The 20,066-nt window shown below is 38.7% G+C and overlaps 1 protein-coding gene across 1 annotated transcript in view; it reads left to right on the top strand.

The window, feature by feature from the left end:
- The window catches only part of LOC110971126 (poly(rC)-binding protein 4-like), a 134,011-nt gene that overhangs the window by 49,976 nt on the left and 63,969 nt on the right, over nt 1-20,066 (top strand). The window contains exons 3-6 of the mRNA XM_051948554.1: nt 7,395-7,690; nt 8,884-8,907; nt 10,719-10,751; nt 15,998-16,114. Coding sequence (XP_051804514.1) covers nt 7,544-7,690; nt 8,884-8,907; nt 10,719-10,751; nt 15,998-16,114 — 321 coding nt within the window. The 5' untranslated portion in view covers nt 7,395-7,543. The remainder of the gene's footprint in view (nt 1-7,394; nt 7,691-8,883; nt 8,908-10,718; nt 10,752-15,997; nt 16,115-20,066) is intronic.

Below are 20,066 nucleotides of genomic sequence, written 5' to 3'. Positions count from 1 at the left end.
TCTACTTGTGTCTGAGTTTGTGCGTTTGCCTCAGTGTGTGTGCTGTGTTCTTTTTACAGACATTTTCTAGCTTTTTACAGCTGTAAAATGCTTTTTTATAGCCGTTTCTACTTTTTATACCCATTTTCTCGTTTTAATAGCCATTTTCAACCTTTTTAAACCGTTTCTACCTTTTTATAGCTGTTTTCTACCTCTTTGTAACAGTTTCTACCTTTTCATAGCTGTTTCTACCTTTGTAACAGTTTTCTGCCGTTTTTAAGCCATTTTCTACCTTTTTATAGCTGTTTTCTTCCTTTTTTGCCATTTTCTGCCTTTTTCCCTGTCTTTGTCATTTTCTACCTATTTGTAGCCATTTCTTCCTTTTATAGCTATTTTCTGCCTTTTTTCACCGTTTTCTGCCTTTTATTGCCATTTTCTACCTTTTGTAGCTCTTTTCTTTTTTTGATATATATTTTTTCTTGTGATTTCACATCTTTTTCTGGTGGTTTTGCATCTCTGTGGGATTTACATCTTTCTATTGTGATTTCACTTTATTTACAGAGACATCACGTGTTTTGTGGACATTTTACATCATTTTGTTGTGATTTTCCGTTTTGTAATTTCACGTCTTTTGCAGAAATTTCATGTTTTGTGTTGATTTTGCATCTTGTGATTTAGTTTAGTCCAGATATGAGTTCCTGTGGAGGCTTGTTGTTGTGGTGGTGGTCATCAGGTGTAATTATTAACTGTGGGTGTTAAAAGGAACAACAGTAAACATGAAAACAAATCAGGAACACTGCATGTGTTCAGCTGTTTTACATTTAAAGTGATCAATGCACGACTCATCAGCTCTGATCTCAGTTTGAACTGAAGCTCTGAAGAAATTAAACGTCCACATTAAGGGATTTAATCTTCGTTCACACAGAAATAAAGTCAGATTTTGTTCTTTTTGTTGTTTTGCTGTTTAATTCAGTGAAACTCACACTGAGTGCTTCACATTTAAAACTGGTTCATGAATTAAATCCTGCTGCTGCAGATCTGATGGATGGATGGATGATGATGATGATGGATGATGATGATGGATGGATGGATGGAAGGATGGAATGATGTTGATGATGATGGATGGATGATGATGATGATGATGATGGATGGATGATGATGATGGATGGGATGGTTGGAGGTTGGATGGATGATAATGATGGATGGATGGATGATGATGATGATGTATTGATGGATGTATGGATGGATAGATGATATGGATGGATGGATGATGATGATGATGATGATGATGATGGATGGATGATGATGATGGATGTATGGATGTATGGATGTATGGAAGGATGGATGATATGGATGGATGATGATGATGATGGATGATGATGATGGATGGATGGATGGAAGGATGGATGATGATGATGATGATGGATGGATGATGATGATGATGATGATGGATGGATGATGATGATGGATGGGATGGTTGGAGGTTGGATGGATGATAATGATGGATGGATGGATGATGATGATGATGTATTGATAGATGTATGGATGGATAGATGATATGGATGGATGGATGATGATGATGATGATGATGATGCATGGATGGATGTATTGATGGATGTATGGATGGATAGATGATATGGATGGATGGATGATGATGATGATGATGATGATGATGATGATGATGGATGGATGGATGATGATGATGGATGTATGGATGTATGGATGGATGGAAGGATGGATGATATGGATGGATGATGATGATGGATCAATGATAATGATGGATGGATGGAGGTTTGATGGTTGGAAGTTGGATGGTTGGATTGTTGGATGGTTGGATGGATGGATGGTTGGAGGTTGGATTGTTGGATGGTTGAATGATTGGATGGTTGGAGGTTGGATGGTTGGATTGTTGGATGGTTGAAGGCATTATCTTTGCGGACTATTTTAAGGCTCTGTGTTTCCACATCGTGTAAACTTCTGCAGCATCCGGCCGTTAGCCTGCTAGCATCAGAGCTAATGACTGTGATATCTGTGGACTGAAGGTGTACAGTTAAATGTTGTTCTGCTGCTGCTGCTCTCTGCTCTTTAAATAGACTCTGGTGTCGCACACATAGATCGGCGGTGATGTCACTCCCTCTCCAACACGCCATGACATCATCGTCTGATAACGCACGGATAGCCGACACCAACACACAAACCGAGCAGCCGCAACACAACTTCCACTCCTTTAACCCGACCTCAGCAGCACTAACGGCAAACATCCAGTCTGACTGATCCTGCCATCATGAGGGGCTTAAATCAAGAAATGAAGTCACTTTACAGCCAGTTTTTATTTGCTTCTGTCTCAGTTTTCTTCACTATGGCTCAATTTTTACTGCAGTCTGTAGTCCTGGTTTAAAAATGAAGAGAAAATGTGCTTCAGAACGACCAGAATGAGGCAAAATATTGGAATTCAAGTCATTTCAGTCCAACTAACAGATCAGAATACAACAAAAAGAAAAAAAAAATCACGTTTAGGGCCTGAAATTGGTCAGTTTTGTTAATATTTCCATGAACATTGACTTTGAATTTTAAAAACTATAGAAACACTCATAGAGGGTTTTTATTTGCTCCTGTCTCAATTTTCCTCACTGTGATTCAATTTTCAACAAAAAACATTGAATTTCTTTCATTATTTGCTTTAAAAAATGCGTAATCTTCAAATTAAAGTTACTTCAGTCCAAGCAGCAGATCAGAATACAACAAAAAGAATCAACAAGCCACAAGTTTAGGACCAGAAATTGGTCAATTTTTTTTGCATCAACATTGACTTTAACTGTTACAAAACTCTGTATTTCTTTGCTCCTGTCTCGCTTTTACTCACTGTGGATCATTATTCACTGTAATATAAAGTCCTATGTTTTTCATCTGATTTAAAGGACTGAGAGAAAATAAGTGACAATGAGGTAAAAACAACCAAAAATATTGGAATTAAAGTCATTTCAGTCCAATCAACATATAAAAATAGAACCAAAAGAAGCAAAAATCCACATTTTAGGACTTGAAATTGGTCAGTTTTGGTGATTTTGAATGAACATTGACTTTAAGAGTTACGAAACTCTGTATTTCTTTGTTCCTGTCTCATTTTTTCTTCACTGTGGTAAATTTTTCACTGGAGTATAAAGCCCAGTGTTTTCATTTAGTCTAAAAATTAAAAGAAAATGAGCTGCAAAACTGCCAAAATTACATCATTTGTCAGAGCAAGAAACTGAAAAAAAACAGAAAATATGACAAGTTTTTATCTTTCACACCATCCATAAAAGTATCATGTGTGACATACGGGACTGCCAGGAAAATTCCTAAATCTGACCTTTAAATGATGATATTTAATCTAAACTACTGTATGCTGCACGTCTTATTTAAAGAGGAAAGCTAATTCTTTCCTTGTAATTCCGCTAACATCCCCTCCCTGACATCACAGTGACCAACATGACTCACATCAGCCGGCTGCTGCTTTAATCCACTCAGCTCTGAGGAACGACTTGTTGGCTCACCTTTAATCCAATCAGCTTCTAGAAATGACTTGTTGCGGCCAGAATCGATCAGAACCAACCGTAGACGTGGAACGTTTTACCGTTTCCTCTCTGTGTCTGGTTATTTTCACATCTCTCCGGTCGTCCAAAGAAACTGTTCCTCGACTGGTTCTGAAAGTTATGATGCTGCCTCCACCGTGCTTCATCATGATGCTGCCTCCACCGTGCTTCACATCATGATGCTGCCTCCACCGTGCTTCATCATGATGCTGCCTCCACCGTGCTTCATCATGATGTTGCCTCCACCGTGCTTCATCATGATGCTGCCTCCACCGTGCTTCATCATGATGCTGCCTCCACCGTTGCTTCATCATGATGCTGCCTCCACCGTGCTTCATCATGATGTTGCCTCCACCATGCTTCACATCATGATGTTGCCTCCACCGTGCTTCACATCATGATGTTGCCTCCACCATGCTTCACATCATGATGCTGCCTCCACCGTGCTTCACATCATGATGCTGCCTCCACCGTGCTTCACGTCATGATGCTGCCTCCACCATGCCTCACAATGGGGTGGTTTGTTTGTGATGATCTTCAGTGTTTCGTTTCCATCAAACATAGCCTCTAGTCTGAAGACCATAAACCTCCATCCTGGTCTCCTCAGACCAAACAATCTTCTTCCAGGTGTCTTCAGAGTCTCCACATGTCTTCTGGTGAACTCTAGTCCAGATTTAATTGGAGCTTTTTCCATCAGTCTTTCTCTTTGTTTCCATGAAGACAACAGTTGTTGGATGAACAGTCTGAAACTTGAACTCCTTCAGAGGAGTCATAGGAGTCCTGGTGGCCTCCCTGACTTGTCTCTTTCTTCTCGGTCTCTCAGGTCTTGAGGACGTCCTGCTCTAGTCAGATATATTCATGTTCCATCTTCCTTCCATTTCTTCATGATGGATTTAACTGGACTTTTCAGTGAAACTCTTCTTTGTCTTTTCTGATTTTAAGGCTGTGGGACAAAATTGATTTGTTTTCATGTCATTTCTCTGTTCTGTCTCAGTAGACATGTACAGAGCTCTGTGTAAATGTAATAAAATCATCAGTAAATAGTTGATCATGTTTAGCTTCATTCAGACAGGATCTGGTCTTCTCGTCTCGTCTCTTAGAAGATATTCCAGTGAGTTCTTAAAGTCGGTCGTTAGTTTCACTCTGGGAACAAACAAACTAATTAAAATAACGACTCCTCGCTGATTGCTGCAGTTATTACAACACAAACCGCCTCTTTGTGAGAAGTTTAGAGTCGTTCCAGAGATAATGCAGAGTTTCTGCAGTCCATGGAGGAAACCAGAAGAATCATGTGGATTTGTTGTTTTATTGTTTTCATGGGTATAAAATCCATTTTATTGATTTAATTTTTTTGTTCAGATTGATCAGAGGCATTTCAGAGCTTCTAAATCATATAAATATTGGGTCATTTTTTGTGACAAAACCACACATGAAACATTTAAGATTCATTGGAAAGTTGGATTTTTGGTGTGTTTTTGTGGTTTCTTTCTGGTAAATGGTGTCATTTTTGTGTTTTTAAGTATTACTTGTTTTTTTCCCACCTGCTCGTGTGTTTTGGGGTTAAACTGAAGTCAGATATTTGATCGATTGGCTTTTAGATGTTATTTTATATGTGGTAAATAATCGACTGGCGTCTGACCTCATTGGTTCCCTGGAGTCCGTCTCCGTCCTCGGGGGGTTCTGACCCGTCCAGAAGGGCTTCAATAATTCATCTGCTCTGGAGAAACAAGTGAACCAACAGCTGACGGATGATCTGAACCTCATCGGCTCTCAGACGTCTGACGGAGCGTTTCCTCGCTGCCAGACGTTTATTGACCTACTTTTAGCTCCCGGTTTGTATTTTTCATGAGGAGACGCAGAAACGACACAAAAACTCACACAGCGGAAAGAAAAATATAAATAAATAAAACCATCTGACAGCCAGAAACACAAGATATGCTGGAATAATGCTGGAATAATGCTGGAATACTGCTGGAATAATGGTGAAATACTGCTGGAATAATGGTGAAATAATGCTGTTAATTGTGTGGGAAAATGGTGGTATGTTCTGGAATAATATTGGAATAATGCTGGAATAATGGTGGATAATGTTGAATAATGGTGGAATAATGTGGAATAATGGTGGAATAATGGTGGAATAATGGTGGATTAATGGTGGAATACTTCAAATATATCTAGAATAATTATAGTTTTAGCCAATTTAAACAGAAGACGCAAATTATTGTTTTGAAATATATATTTTCAAAAAAAATATATCAAAAAGAGTAACATTTTCATTATCAAATGTTGTAAAAGAAGGAGTAAACATTTAGAAAAAAAATACAGATTTTTGACGTGGACATTATTTACAGTTTTGGCTGATTTTCTTAGGATAAACATGTAAATTGACTCATTTTTCTGTAATTTTACTTCATTTTTTCTGCAACATAAGAAAATCTAATACAATCCATCAAACATACACTACCAGTCAAACACCTTCTGTTTCATGTTTTTTCTTTGTTTTTATGACTGTTCTCTCACTGACGACATCAAAAATCAGTGTTAGTACCACGCAGCTGCAGCTCGTTTCCATGAAGCGGCTTTAAATCGTCTCAACGAGCAGGAAGCAGCTCAGAGTTTCTGTTTTGAGGTGAGAGCCACTTCCAGGAAAAGCTCCTTTCATTCGGCCCCTTCAGCTGAAGCCCCTTCATTCAGCTTTTTAAACAGACTCTCCAATTAATGTGGAAATTACAGCGACGTGTTGACGAGCCGCCGGCACCACAGGATTCATTCCAACACCTCGATGAGACGACTTCTAGAGCCGCTGATGGTTTAGAGGCAAAAATACACGGAGACTTGACTCGTATTTAATGAAGAATCAGTCAAAGTTTCCACCAGAACCTTCTCAGAATCATTTGGTTCTTCATCTGCATCTTCTAATTATCAAAGTTCTAACTTCATACTATGAATGTTTTCAGAGTTTCAGGACTTTTGCCATCATTTTTGAGCCTTATGACATTGAGATCTGTTAAGAACTGCAACCAAAGTAACACAAAAAGTCATAAAATCACCACAGAAAGTGGGACTCAAAATCATCCAAAAGACGGTAAATTGCAAGAAAAACACACAAAATCACCACAAAAGAGGTAAAATAACGACAAAAACTCACAAAATCACTGCAAAAAGATGTAAAATTATTAAACAGTATTCAAAATAATCAAAATAGAAGTTAAATCACAAGAAAAACACACAAATTATGACAGAAAGATGAAAAATCACAAAAAAGGTAATTAATGACAAAATGTTGCGAAATCACCCATAAAAAATGGAAAATCACCGCAAAAACACACAAAATGACCAAAAAGAGTTAAAAGTAGACAAAAAGTCACAAACTCACCACAAAAAGATGGAAATCATTACAGTAGGACTCAAATTTATCAAAAAGAAATGGTAAATAACAAAAAAACAGACTAAATTACCACAACAAGATGCAAAATCCCAACAAAGAGGTAAAATAACAACAAAATACCCCCAAAATGTAGAAAATCTTTGTAAAAACACAAAGAATTAACAAAAAGAGTTGAAATTAGTTCAAGAAGTCACAAAATCATCATAAAAAGATGTAAAATCATTACAGTGAGACTGAAAATCATCAAAAAAAAAGGTAAATAACAAGAAAAACACAAAATAACCACAAAACATCATTCTTTGAGGGTTTTTTGCCTCTTTGTGGTCGTTTTGTCTCCACATCCTGTAGATATTTATCTGAATCCAGCAACATTCAGGTTTAATCAGCTCTAAATGTAGATAAACAGGATTTAAAACTATATTTTTAACTTTATTTCTTTTTCTTTCTCTCTACAGAGCAGAGAATCCGGAGCTTCCTTCCATAACGTCCTCCTCCAGCCTCCCCTCGCCCCTCCAGAGGTTCTCCACAGGTTCTACAGAGGTTCTACAGAGGTTCTCCGTGGTGTTCTGGTCTGCTCCGTTCGCCTTCGGGGCCTCGGACCTTCATGCGTCTCCGTGGTAGAGTCCTCCTCCACCCACCACACCACACCACCACCACCACCGCCGCCTCCTCGGCCATGAGCTGTGAGCAGGAGTTTGGAGATGGAGCCATGGGCGTGACGCTGACGCTGCGCCTCCTCATGCACGGAAAGGTGAGCGGAAACATCGCAAACTCCACGAGATCTAAAGATAAACCCCAGATGAGCAGCTTCTTTGAGCTGTGATGTGTTAAAGACAGAAAACCTGAAATTAAACGTGTAGATTTACGACATTTTAATGAAATATCTTTAGAGGTCATGAAGCACCACTTAGGTCTTTGTCATGGTGCCAATTGCTAGCTAAACTCACATTACATTTGTTTACAGAATCTGGTGTCTTAATCTTTGGGGAAATTTTAAATGAAACTTATAGATTTAAGTCTTTTTGACGAAATACCCTTAGATATCTTTAGAGGTCATGAAGCACCACTTAAGTCTTTGTCTTGGTGCCCATTGCTAGCTAAACTCCCATAAAGTTTTTTTAATTTATTTATTTATTTTACAGAAATCGGTGTAAATATTTAATCTTTGGAGGACGTGTAAATGAAACATGTAGATTTTAGTCATTTTTAATAAATATTTTTAGATATCTTTAGAGGTCATGAAGCACCACTTAAGTCTTTGTCTTGGTGCCCATTGCTAGGTAAAATTCCATAAAGTTTTTTTTTATGTTTTTTTTTTAAAAACAGAACCTGGTGCAAACGCTTAATCTTTGGTTAATTTTGAAATGAAATGTATAGATCGTTAGATATCTTTAGAGGTCATGAAGCACCACTTAAGTCTTTGTCTTGGTGCCCATTGCTAGGTAAAATTCCATAAAGTTGTTTTTATGTTTTTTTTAAAAACAGAACCTGGTGCAAACGCTTAATCTTTGGTTAATTTTGAAATGAAATGTATAGATCGTTAGATATCTTTAGAGGTCATGAAGCACCACTTAAGTCTTTGTCTTGGTGCCCATTGATCGATACACTCTCATAAAGGTTTTTCCCAGAATCTGGGGCAAACATTTATTCTTTGGGGATTTTTTTAAATGAAACATGTAGATGAAAGTAATTTTGATGAAACATCTTGTCTAGCTCGTAGGCTAATTTGCCAAACAAAGCCAAACGTCATGCTTGGTGAGTTCAAGGACTGTTGAAAAGTCAGACGACTACCATGTCTTAAAAAGCTTCTTTTTAGTTCATTTTCTGCAGTTGTCGCAATAATAGCATTTTTGCCTTAATTAGTTTTTGGTCATATTAAAAGTTTGCAATTATGCCTCTAAAGGACGCTAAAACTGACACTTCCTGTTTCTGTTTCCTCCACAGGAAGTTGGAAGCATCATCGGAAAGGTGAGTTAATGTCTTTAATAGCAACAGAAACGTGTTGGTTTACTGCATTTAAAACACATAAACCTGGATTTCACACCATTAAAATTGAACTTAAAAAGATTTCTCTGTAAACACAACATCAGGGTTTCTAAATGAAAGTCAGATATGCAGTAATTTCACAGCGACGTTTGAAAACCCCCTGAACATCTGATCCATATCTGGTCTTTCACTGTAATCCGACGACGGCGATGTGAAGTTCCCGTGAAATGTGAATTAATAGTGTGTGAAAATTCCCAGTCATTCCGGTGGAAACGAGCCGCTGTCGAGGGACGCGAGTCAATTTAACTGTTAAATAAAACCCTGACGGATTTCTTTTCCAAATATATCACAGCTGAGCGAAGTGCGATAATGGCCGCGGCGGCCGGGCCTGATTTCCTTCAGCGTATATTTAGATTTCGACTATTAGCTCCCAGTCTGAGACGCAGAGATGGAATTAAAATCACAGCTGCTCTCTGGGGTTCCTCGGCTTTAAGGCGGCAGCGACGAGGACGAGGTGTCAGCGCAGATAAACGTTACAGCTCGGAAACAAACTGCAGGTTTATTTGTCGTGGGAACGTCAGACTCTTCAGCCGGCGGAGGAGCTCGGGGGCGTCCCAGTGGCGGCTGATTAGCAGGCGGAGAGCGTCGCTGATTCATTCTCCTCACCTGGATTCTACAGCACGGCTTCCACGTTCACCGTCCTCCATTAGAAGGAGGTTTCTACAGCAATAAATGCAGACACATCTCATATGTTATGTATAAACAGCTCTGCATTCTCAGTTTCATGGAACAAATTCATTACACTACCTGAAAACAAGAAAACAGAAATACTTTAGAAATCTGTCAAAAATGTGTTTGAAACTAAACATTGTGTTGTTATATATGAAGCAAATAACAAACCAGAACAATTAATTCACAACTTATTCACATATATAAACCAAAAATCTTGATATTTTGTACGACCTCCTTTGGCTAGCATTTCCGCTTTTAAGTTTCAAGGTAATTTGGACATTTTTGGACAAGTTTCAAGTTATTTCAGATGAATTTGGAGTCATTTTTAACCATTTAGGTTGTTTTTTTTTTACATTTTTATGCTACTTTGGTAAGACTTTAGTTATTTTGGAACAACTTTACACTGAGCGTAAAATCAAGCTACAGAATGAGTCAAATAAAAGCAGCATGGCTCAGAAACGGTGAGCAGAGAGCAGGTTTGTGGAGATCCATCCAGCATGGAGGAACATCTTCTACTGATGATGAGCAGAGAGGAAAAGTTTGTAGAGGTTGTAAACATGGAGATAGTTAAATATCTACAGTGTATGAGAGAAAATGATCACAAAATGGACAAAACTGTCACAAAAAGACACAAGATGGACAAAAACGACACACAAAATCACTAAAACGAGACACAAAATTATCAAACGAGACACAAAATCACAAAAATACGAGACACAAAATCGTGAAAACGAGACACAAATCATCGAAAAGACACAAAATCATCAAAATGAGACAAAATCACAAAACCCCGAAACGAAATTCCAAACACAGAATAAGCACTAAAATGAGACAAAAAAATGATCAAAACGAGACACAAAATCACTAAAATGAGACACCAAAATCACAAAAAAATGACACAAAAAAGTCATTAAAACTGAACTGCAGGACTTTAAATAAACATTCATCACATTCGAAGGTACAATGGTTAGGGTTGTTTTTACACTCCTAATAGATCCTTTTTGTAAGATCTTCCATAGATGACTTTAGAAAGGCTGATTTGTTGTCTTGTTTGTTTGCAGAAAGGAGAAACCGTGAAGAGAATCGAGAAGATGGTAAGACACCGCCATCCATCCCCATCCTTCCTCTTTCTGTCCTCTTCTTCTCTTCTGTCTCCTGTTAACCCAGAAAACCCCTCAGCTCACATGGATCCTGAGAACTGATCAGAAAACTGTTCAAAATCCACTCTGAATCTGTGAGAAATCTTCAACAAAATCATATATTCTGCTCAGACCTCTCTCTGCTGCGATTTAACCGTTCCATAAAACATCCCATCAAATTCAACAATTTCCAGGAGAAAAGTTAACTCTGTGAAGTGTTTGGTGTTTCCGCCTGACGTTGAGTCACGTTTAGCTGCTCTTTGCTGGCAGAAGCCGGTAAAACAACGACGACGCTCGGAGCTGTAGCGTCCCTGTGGAATATCCGTCCTCTACACCTTCCTGTATTTTCAAGGAAACAGAGATGCAAATAGAGAGAGAGTGACGGGGAAAGGACGGCGGAGAAAGACAAAAGAGGCGTAGAGGAGTGAAGGTAGGAGCGCCGAGGGACGAAGGAAGAAGGGCTTCTAGATGACAGAGTTCTGGAGATACAGGAGGTAGGAAGGTTCCACTGAGGGTTTATTAGATCACAGTCTGCAAATAGATTAACCAGTAAGGTAGAAGAGGGGACATGCATGTCAGTAAATGTACCGTAGATCAGCTGTAGTACCCGGCTGTTCCACCAGGTGGAGCCTCTTAATGTTTATTAAGATAGATGATTGCAGTTTTTCTGCTCAGCTTAAAATTATAACGAACAGAAAAGTTGGTGGCTTAAACTGCGTGGAGCTTCCATGTTTGCCAGCAGAGAGCATTGTGGGAGGTTAGCTAGGCAATGGGCACCATGACAGAGACTTCTGTGGCGCTTAGTGACCTGCCGACCAGACCTCATGTGTTTTTAGAAAAACCGGGTTCACTGTCTGTTTTACCATCAGTCATGAACAAGAACCCTAGATCCTTAAACTCCTTGCTTCAGGCAGCAGCTCACCCCCAACGATGAAAACAAATTAAATACAGACTTATGTCGGAATTCTGTTTGGGGTCTAAGTCAGGCCTTTGGGGAGAACAATCTAAAACCTTCATTCTAGACTGATGGAACATTTCTTTACCACTAAATGAGTCATTTCTGACCAGTTCAGAGTCATTTCTAACCATTGAAAATAATGTTGGACAGGGTTCCAGTCATTTCTGAGTCAAATTTGGTTTAGTCATTTTGAACCAATTCATAATAATTTTCATTTTCAACACATTTTTAGTCATTTTGTACAATTTTTAAACCATTTTAGACCAATTTTAAATATTTTTGAACTACTTTGTCATCATTTTGGACAATTTCTTGTCATTTTGAACATTTTCTAGTCATTTTGGACTATTTCTTGCCATTTCAGACATTTTTGCATCATTTTTTAACAAGTTTGGGTGAATTCCAAACACATGTTTAGTCATTTTGGGACCAAATTGTGAGTCATTTTGGAAAGTTTTAAACCATTTTGGAGCACTTTTATGTAATGTGAATTATCTTTTAGTAATTTTTGAAAAAAGTTTTAGTCTTTTTGGACAAATTTTGAGTCATTTGGGAAATTTTTTAAGCCATTCTGAACCACTTTTTAGGCATGATTTTTCATTCTTTCTTTTTCTTTTTGGATAATTTTTGATTGATTCATCACATCTGATGACTCCTTTTCTATAAAGATGCAGGGATTCTCCGATTAGAGTCGCCGCAAAACCAACACCATCCTCGTCCAACCATTTGGATAAAGACAGAAAAGCATCAGGAGAATGGGATTCATCATGGAATGGCCTCCTCATATTACCCCAGAGACACGAGGAAGAGGCGTTGTGTCACCGAATCCTTATTGTTGTTTTGCAGCAGCTCTGTGGAGTCCCGGCGGCCTCGAATAAAAGCCTCAGTGTGAACAGAACATGTGAGGAATCCTCTCATTTCACTGCAGCTCAAAATAGGTCAGCATCCGGTGTGTTTCAACAAGAAAACAATGCTGTCTGTGTTCTAATGAGCCAGAATTTACTCAATTTAGTTCCCCGCTCGCCTGGAAAAAATGCTAAATAATAACCCACAAAGACGCTCTGCAGGGAGGAATTATTTAGAAATGTGTGGCTGCAGCACGAATCAGCACAAAAAAAAACACAGGAATCAACAGGAATCAACACAAAAATCAACAGGAATCAACAGAATCAACATGAATCAACAGGAATCAACAGGAATCAGCACAAAAATCAACAGAAATCAACAGAATCAACATGAATCAACACCGAGGAACTCCAGAGTTACGTTTGACTGCTGGGAGGGTTTTAACTTCTGAGACGTCACAGCAGAAGAGCTGATGATATTCTTTCATGGTAATGTTCTGATGTTAGATCTTGTGTGTTTGCGTGTTTAGCTCAGGCCGTTGAAGCTTTTTAATCACATTGGACCATTTTTGAGTCATTTTGGACCATTGTTTTGTCATTTTGACCAAGTTTGAGTCATTTTAACACATTTTTAGTCATTTTGGACTGTTCTGTTGTCATTTCTGACAAATTTTGACATGTCATGTCATTTTTGACCAAATTTTCAAGTCATTTTGGACAATCTGAGTAATTTCTGGGCAAGTCTATTTGACTTTGACAAGGTTTAAGTGATGTTGGGACAGATTTTATTGATATTCTGCAACTTTAAACTCAGTTTGTCCGGATTTTGGACATTTATTGAGTAACTTTGGTCGTCATTTTGGCCAAGGTTCAAGTCATTTTGGACAATTTTTGAAACAAGTTTATTAAAAATTGGGCAATTTGTCTATCTGTATTTCATTTTGTATCATTTTTAGCTTGGTTTGGACACATTTCAAGTCTTTTTGGAGCATTTTAAACTCATTTTATGTCAGTTTTGTTAAACTGCTGAGCTGCCATCAGACAAACCAGAAGCTGCACATGAATGAAAACCAAACACATGAGAAAACGAGCACCCAATTAAAAATGAGACGCTCTGGACGGCTTCACCTCCTCAGAGAGAGTCGGGGGAAACACATGAAGAGGAATTGTTTTTTTCCTGTCTGACAGCGGCAGCAAACATGAATATTTACGTGGATATTTTCCTCTCACATCCAGCTCTGGTCTTCGTCTCATCACTCTTCTTTATTCCGACCCGCCGCCTCGACTCCTCACTCATCCCGTATGCAAACTGACAGAGCAAACACTCCGACGTTAAATCCGCTGTTCAGGGCTTCGGGTTTTTATGAAGAGACTCTGCATTAACAGAGTCGAAGCGTCGCATTCCGAGTCCTAATAAAGCAGAACCGAGACGAGTAATCCGGTGGACGACACCAACCAACGTCCCTCCACCACAAATGAAGAGTAATGAAGACGACAAAGATCTGCAGCCGTTATAGAGGGAGGCAGGGAGGACGGCTACTCAGTTTTACACAAACAGGAACGAATGAAGCAGCTTTTAGTGGCATTTAGAGGATAAACAACACAACAGGCTTCTTCAGAGACTGCCTGGAAAAGGAAACGGGTCAAAAATATAGAAACAGTAAAGCTGATATTTGGTTACACTGAACCTACTGTCAAGCATGGAGGTGGCAGTATCATTATGCTGTCAGTTTAACTGACTGGTGTCTTCATCAGTCCACAGGTTAGTGATGGATTTAAGTTAGGACTTAGTAGTTTTGAATGACTTTTTAGTCATTTTGGACAATTTTTGTCGTTTTGTACAATTCTTTGTCATTTTGGCCAAATTTTAAACCATTTTGGACCAATATTAAGTAATTTTGAACTATTTTATAGTGACTTTGGGACTACTTTTAGTCATGTTGAACTACTTTTTGGTCATTTCGGACAAATCTTCAGCAGTTCTGAACACTTTTGACCATTTTGAAACACTTTTTAGTAAATTTGGGAATTTTTGTCATTTTGGACAAATTGAGTCATTTTCAACCAATTCATTATCATTTGGACCAATTTTTAGTCATTTCGGGCAATTTTTTAGTCATTTTCAACACTTTTACAAATTTAGGAAAAAACGTACGAAGATTTAAAACCAAAAGTCTCAAACAAACTGATTCCCGTTGCTCATTGAATAAAACAATATAATTAATTTGGGTCTTCTTAAAGCTGCAGGACGAGTTTTTGACGAAAACCATAAATCTATACAATACAGTATGAAGTAGTAACTTCATCAATCCTCAAAGGGAAATTCCATTGTCTGGGGTCTCATCGGTTTACTTTAGAATTAAACAGCCTGATTGCTGATGGTAAGAAAGATTTCCTGAATCTTTCAGTCCTGCAGTAATAGGAGCCGTCCACTGATGTTTCGTTGTTCATTGAAGCAGATGTGAAGTGGATGATCCATGTTGGTCAGAGTGGCCTCCATCTTTCTCAGTGAACGTCTCTCCACCTCATCCAAAGACTTCATCCAGCTTTTTAAATCAGCTATTTCCAACTGCAAGAAAAACAGAATATCGATCAGTGATCAGACGTTAAACAATCAATAATTAATAAACCTTTCAGTTAATTCAGCTTCACTGATTCTCTCCTAATGTTTATCTTCATCCTCCTCTTCATCATCATCTTCATCCTCCTCCTTTGGGTTTTTGCTCCGTCTCTTGTCTTTTCTTCCTCAATTATTTGCGCCACCTTGTCTCTCCTCCTCTTCCTTCCTGCTCCTTTCTTCTTCCTCCTCTTCATCCTCCTCTTCAACATCTTCTTTTTCCTCCTCCTCCTCTTCCTCCTCCTCCTCTTCCTCTTCGTCCTCATCTTCTCCCTCCTCTTCCTCCTCCTCTTCCTCCTCCTCCTCTTCCTCCTTTATTTCATTTCTATCCTCCAATCTTCCTCCTCCTAATCTTTTCATTTCCTTCTTTCTTCTCCTGAAAACTTCAATCTTCTTTCTTCATGTGGCTGCCTCCCCTCCCCCCTCCTTCCTCCCCTCCTTCCTCCCCTCCTTCCTCCCCCCTCCCCCCTCCCTCCTCCCTCCTCCAGGTAATCTCCTCCTGCATCACAGGTGAATCTCCTTCAGGTGGTCAGACTGGTTCTCCTCTTCCTCCTCCTCCTCTTCTTCTTCTTCTCTGTCGTTGCTCCTCATCTCCCCCCTCCCCCCCACTAATGTGTTTTCTCTCTCCCCCTTCCTCCCCGTCCCTCCCTCCCTGCTTCCATTAACCTCCATCTTCCTCCCCCGACTCCTCCATAATCCCCTCCCTCCCTCTTTCGCCCTCCCTTTACCAAAAAATAATTTTCCCACAATCCCCTGCTCCTCCCCCCTCCTCCCCCCACAGAGCAGCGCCAGGATCAACATCTCAGAAGGTTCCTGTCCGGAGAGGATCATCACCATCACCGGGCCGACGGACTGCGTATTCAGAGCGTTCACCATGATCACCTTCAAGCTGGAGGAGGTACACGCAAACACTGCAAAGATACTGCAGAAAATACTACAGAAATACTACAGAAATACACACAGTTACCATGATCACCTTCAAGCTGGAGGAGGTACACGCAAACACTGCAAAGATACTGCAGAAAATACTACAGAAATACTACAGAAATACACACAGTTACCATGATCACCTTCAAGCTGGAGAGGTACACGCAAACACTGCAAAAATACTGCAAAAATACTACAGAAATACACACAGTTACCATGATTAGCTAAAACTGGAGGAGATACACGCAAATACTGCAAAATACTGCAGAAAATGCTACAGAAATACACACAGTTACCATGATCACCTTCAAGCTGGAGGAGGTACACGCAAACACTGCAAAAATACTGCAAAAATACTACAGACATACACACAGTTACCATGATTAGCTAAAACTGGAGGAGATACACGCAAATACTGCAAAAATACTGCAGAAAATACTACAGAAATACTAACAGTTACCATGATCACCTTCAAGCTGGAGGAGGTACACGCAAACACTGCAAAAATACTGCAAAAATACTACAGAAATACACACAGTTACCATGATTAGCTAAAACTGGAGGAGATACACGCAAATACTGCAAAAATACTGCAGAAAATGCTACAGAAATACATACAGTTACCATGATCACCTTCAAGCTGGAGGAGGTACACGCAAACACTGCAAAAATACTGCAAAAATACTACAGAAATACTACAGAAATACACACAGTTACCATGATTAGCTAAAACTGGAGGAGGTACACGCAAATACTGCAAAAATACTGCAAAAATACTACAGAAATACTACAGAAATACATTAGCTAAAACTGAAAGAGGTACACGGAAATACTGCAAAATACTGCAAAAAATACTACAGAAATACACACAGTTACCATGATTAGCTAAAACTGGAGGAGGTACACGCAAATACTGCAAAAATACTGTAAAAATACTACAGAAATACTAACACTTACCATGATTAGCGAAAGCTGTAGGAGGTACATGCAAATACTGCAGAAAATACTACAGAAATACTACAGAAATACACACAGTTACCATGATTAGCTAAAACTGGAGGAGATACATGCAAATACTGCAAAAATACTGCAGAAAATACTACAGAAATACTAACAGTTACCATGATCACCTTCAAGCTGGAGGAGGTACACGCAAACACTGCAAAAATACTGCAAAAATACTACAGAAATACACACAGTTACCATGATTAGCTAAAACTGGAGGAGATACACGCAAATACTGCAAAAATACTGCAGAAAATGCTACAGAAATACACACAGTTACCATGATCACCTTCAAGCTGGAGGAGGTACACGCAAACACTGCAAAAATACTGCAAAAATACTACAGAAATACTACAGAAATACACACAGTTACCATGATTAGCTAAAACTGGAGGAGGTACACGCAAATACTGCAAAAATACTGCAAAAATACTACAGAAATACTACAGAAATACATTAGCTAAAACTGAAAGAGGTACACGGAAATACTGCAAAAATACTGCAAAAAATACTACAGAAATACACACAGTTACCATGATTAGCTAAAACTGGAGGAGGTACACGCAAATACTGCAAAAATACTGTAAAAATACTACAGAAATACTAACACTTACCATGATTAGCGAAAGCTGTAGGAGGTACATGCAAATACTGCAGAAAATACTACAGAAATACTACAGAAATACTAACAGTTACCATGATCACCTTCAAGCTGGAGGAGGTACACGCAAACACTGCAAAAATACTGCAAAAATACTACAGAAATACACACAGTTACCATGATTAGCTAAAACTGGAGGAGATACACGCAAATACTGCAAAAATACTGCAGAAAATGCTACAGAAATACACACAGTTACCATGATCACCTTCAAGCTGGAGGAGGTACACGCAAACACTGCAAAAATACTGCAAAAATACTACAGAAATACTACAGAAATACACACAGTTACCATGATTAGCTAAAACTGGAGGAGGTACACGCAAATACTGCAAAAATACTGCAAAATACTACAGAAATACTACAGAAATACATTAGCTAAAACTGAAAGAGGTACACGGAAATACTGCAAAAATACTGCAAAAAATACTACAGAAATACACACAGTTACCATGATTAGCTAAAACTGGAGGAGATACACGCAAATACTGCAAAAATACTGCAGAAAATGCTACAGAAATACACACAGTTACCATGATCACCTTCAAGCTGGAGGAGGTACACGCAAACACTGCAAAAATACTGCAAAAATACTACAGAAATACTACAGAAATACACACAGTTACCATGATTAGCTAAAACTGGAGGAGGTACACGCAAATACTGCAAAAATACTGCAAAAATACTACAGAAATACTACAGAAATACATTAGCTAAAACTGAAAGAGGTACACAGAAATACTGCAAAAATACTGCAAAAAATACTACAGAAATACACACAGTTACCATGATTAGCTAAAACTGGAGGAGGTACACGCAAACACTGCAAAAATACTGCAAAAATACTACAGAAATACTACAGAAATACACACAGTTACCATGATTAGCTAAAACTGGAGGAGGTACACGCAAATACTGCAAAAATACTGCAAAATACTACAGAAATACTACAGAAATACATTAGCTAAAACTGAAAGAGGTACACAGAAATACTGCAAAAATACTGCAAAAAATACTACAGAAATACACACAGTTACCATGATTAGCTAAAACTGGAGGAGGTACACGCAAATACTGCAAAAATACTGCAGAAAATGCTACAGAAATACACACAGTTACCATGATCACCTTCAAGCTGGAGGAGGTACACGCAAATACTGCAAAAATACTGCAAAAATACTACAGAAATACTACAGAAATACACACAGTTACCATGATTAGCTAAAACTGGAGGAGGTACACAGTAATACACAAAAATACTACTACATACAATGTATAATTTGTATAAGTTGGAGGTATTTTTGGACAATTTCAGGCTAGTTTTGGACAAATGAAGCGTCAGGATTTGCTCAGAGAGGAATCAGGATCAGATTGTGACTTCACTGGTCTCTGTGGCAAACTTTATGACATTTTAGTTAAATTCAGCCATTCTGAAGTCATTTTCAGCAAGTTTTGGAGACGCTAAGGATATTTTGGACAATTTTCGGCTAATTTTCGGCAAACACAAAACAAACACATCCAGGCTTCCGGTCCTTGTTAAAAGTGTGTTTAAAACGATGAGAAAATGAGTTAAATGACTTTGTACTTGCCCTACATTACATAAAAATGACCTTAGATTGTCCAGAATCATTCAAAATGTTCCAGTTTTTACCAGAACTCAAATGTTCAAATGTAAGATTCACACCACAGACCGGAATAAGTGATAAAAGACGAATGTTTTCACTGAAACAGAACCAGAACATTCAGTATTTAATGAACACAACACCAACCTTTGGGTGTTATTTCTCATCCAGATGCTGTGAGCTTGGCGAAATGTGTTTAATTACCTCCAACACGGGACAGAATCAACAGAAGAACACTTTCTGGTTGATGTTGATAAGAAGTGAAACCGAACAAACCTCCTGAATAAGCAGCCATTCAGTTTTCATTCAGCATCCTGCCGAGATATCAGAGACTTTAAATTCAGCTGAACATCAGCCTGGATGTGAGGAAAATGTTCATGAAGCGACGCCCAGCGAATACAGATCCATACGACTGATACGGATCCATACGACTGATACGGATCCATACGACTGATACGGATCCATACGACTGATAAAGATCCATACGACTGATACGGATCCATACGACTGATACGGATCCATACGACTGATAAGGATCCATACGACTGATACGGATCCATACGACTGATACGGATCCATACGACTGATAAAGATCCATACGACTGATACGGATCCATACGACTGATACGGATCCA

The sequence above is a fragment of the Acanthochromis polyacanthus genome, chromosome 5, assembly GCF_021347895.1.
Source record: "Acanthochromis polyacanthus isolate Apoly-LR-REF ecotype Palm Island chromosome 5, KAUST_Apoly_ChrSc, whole genome shotgun sequence".
Taxonomy (NCBI): Eukaryota; Metazoa; Chordata; class Actinopteri; family Pomacentridae; genus Acanthochromis; species Acanthochromis polyacanthus.
The sequence above is the reverse complement of the archived record's forward strand: the minus strand, read 5'-3'. Positions and strand labels throughout refer to the sequence as shown.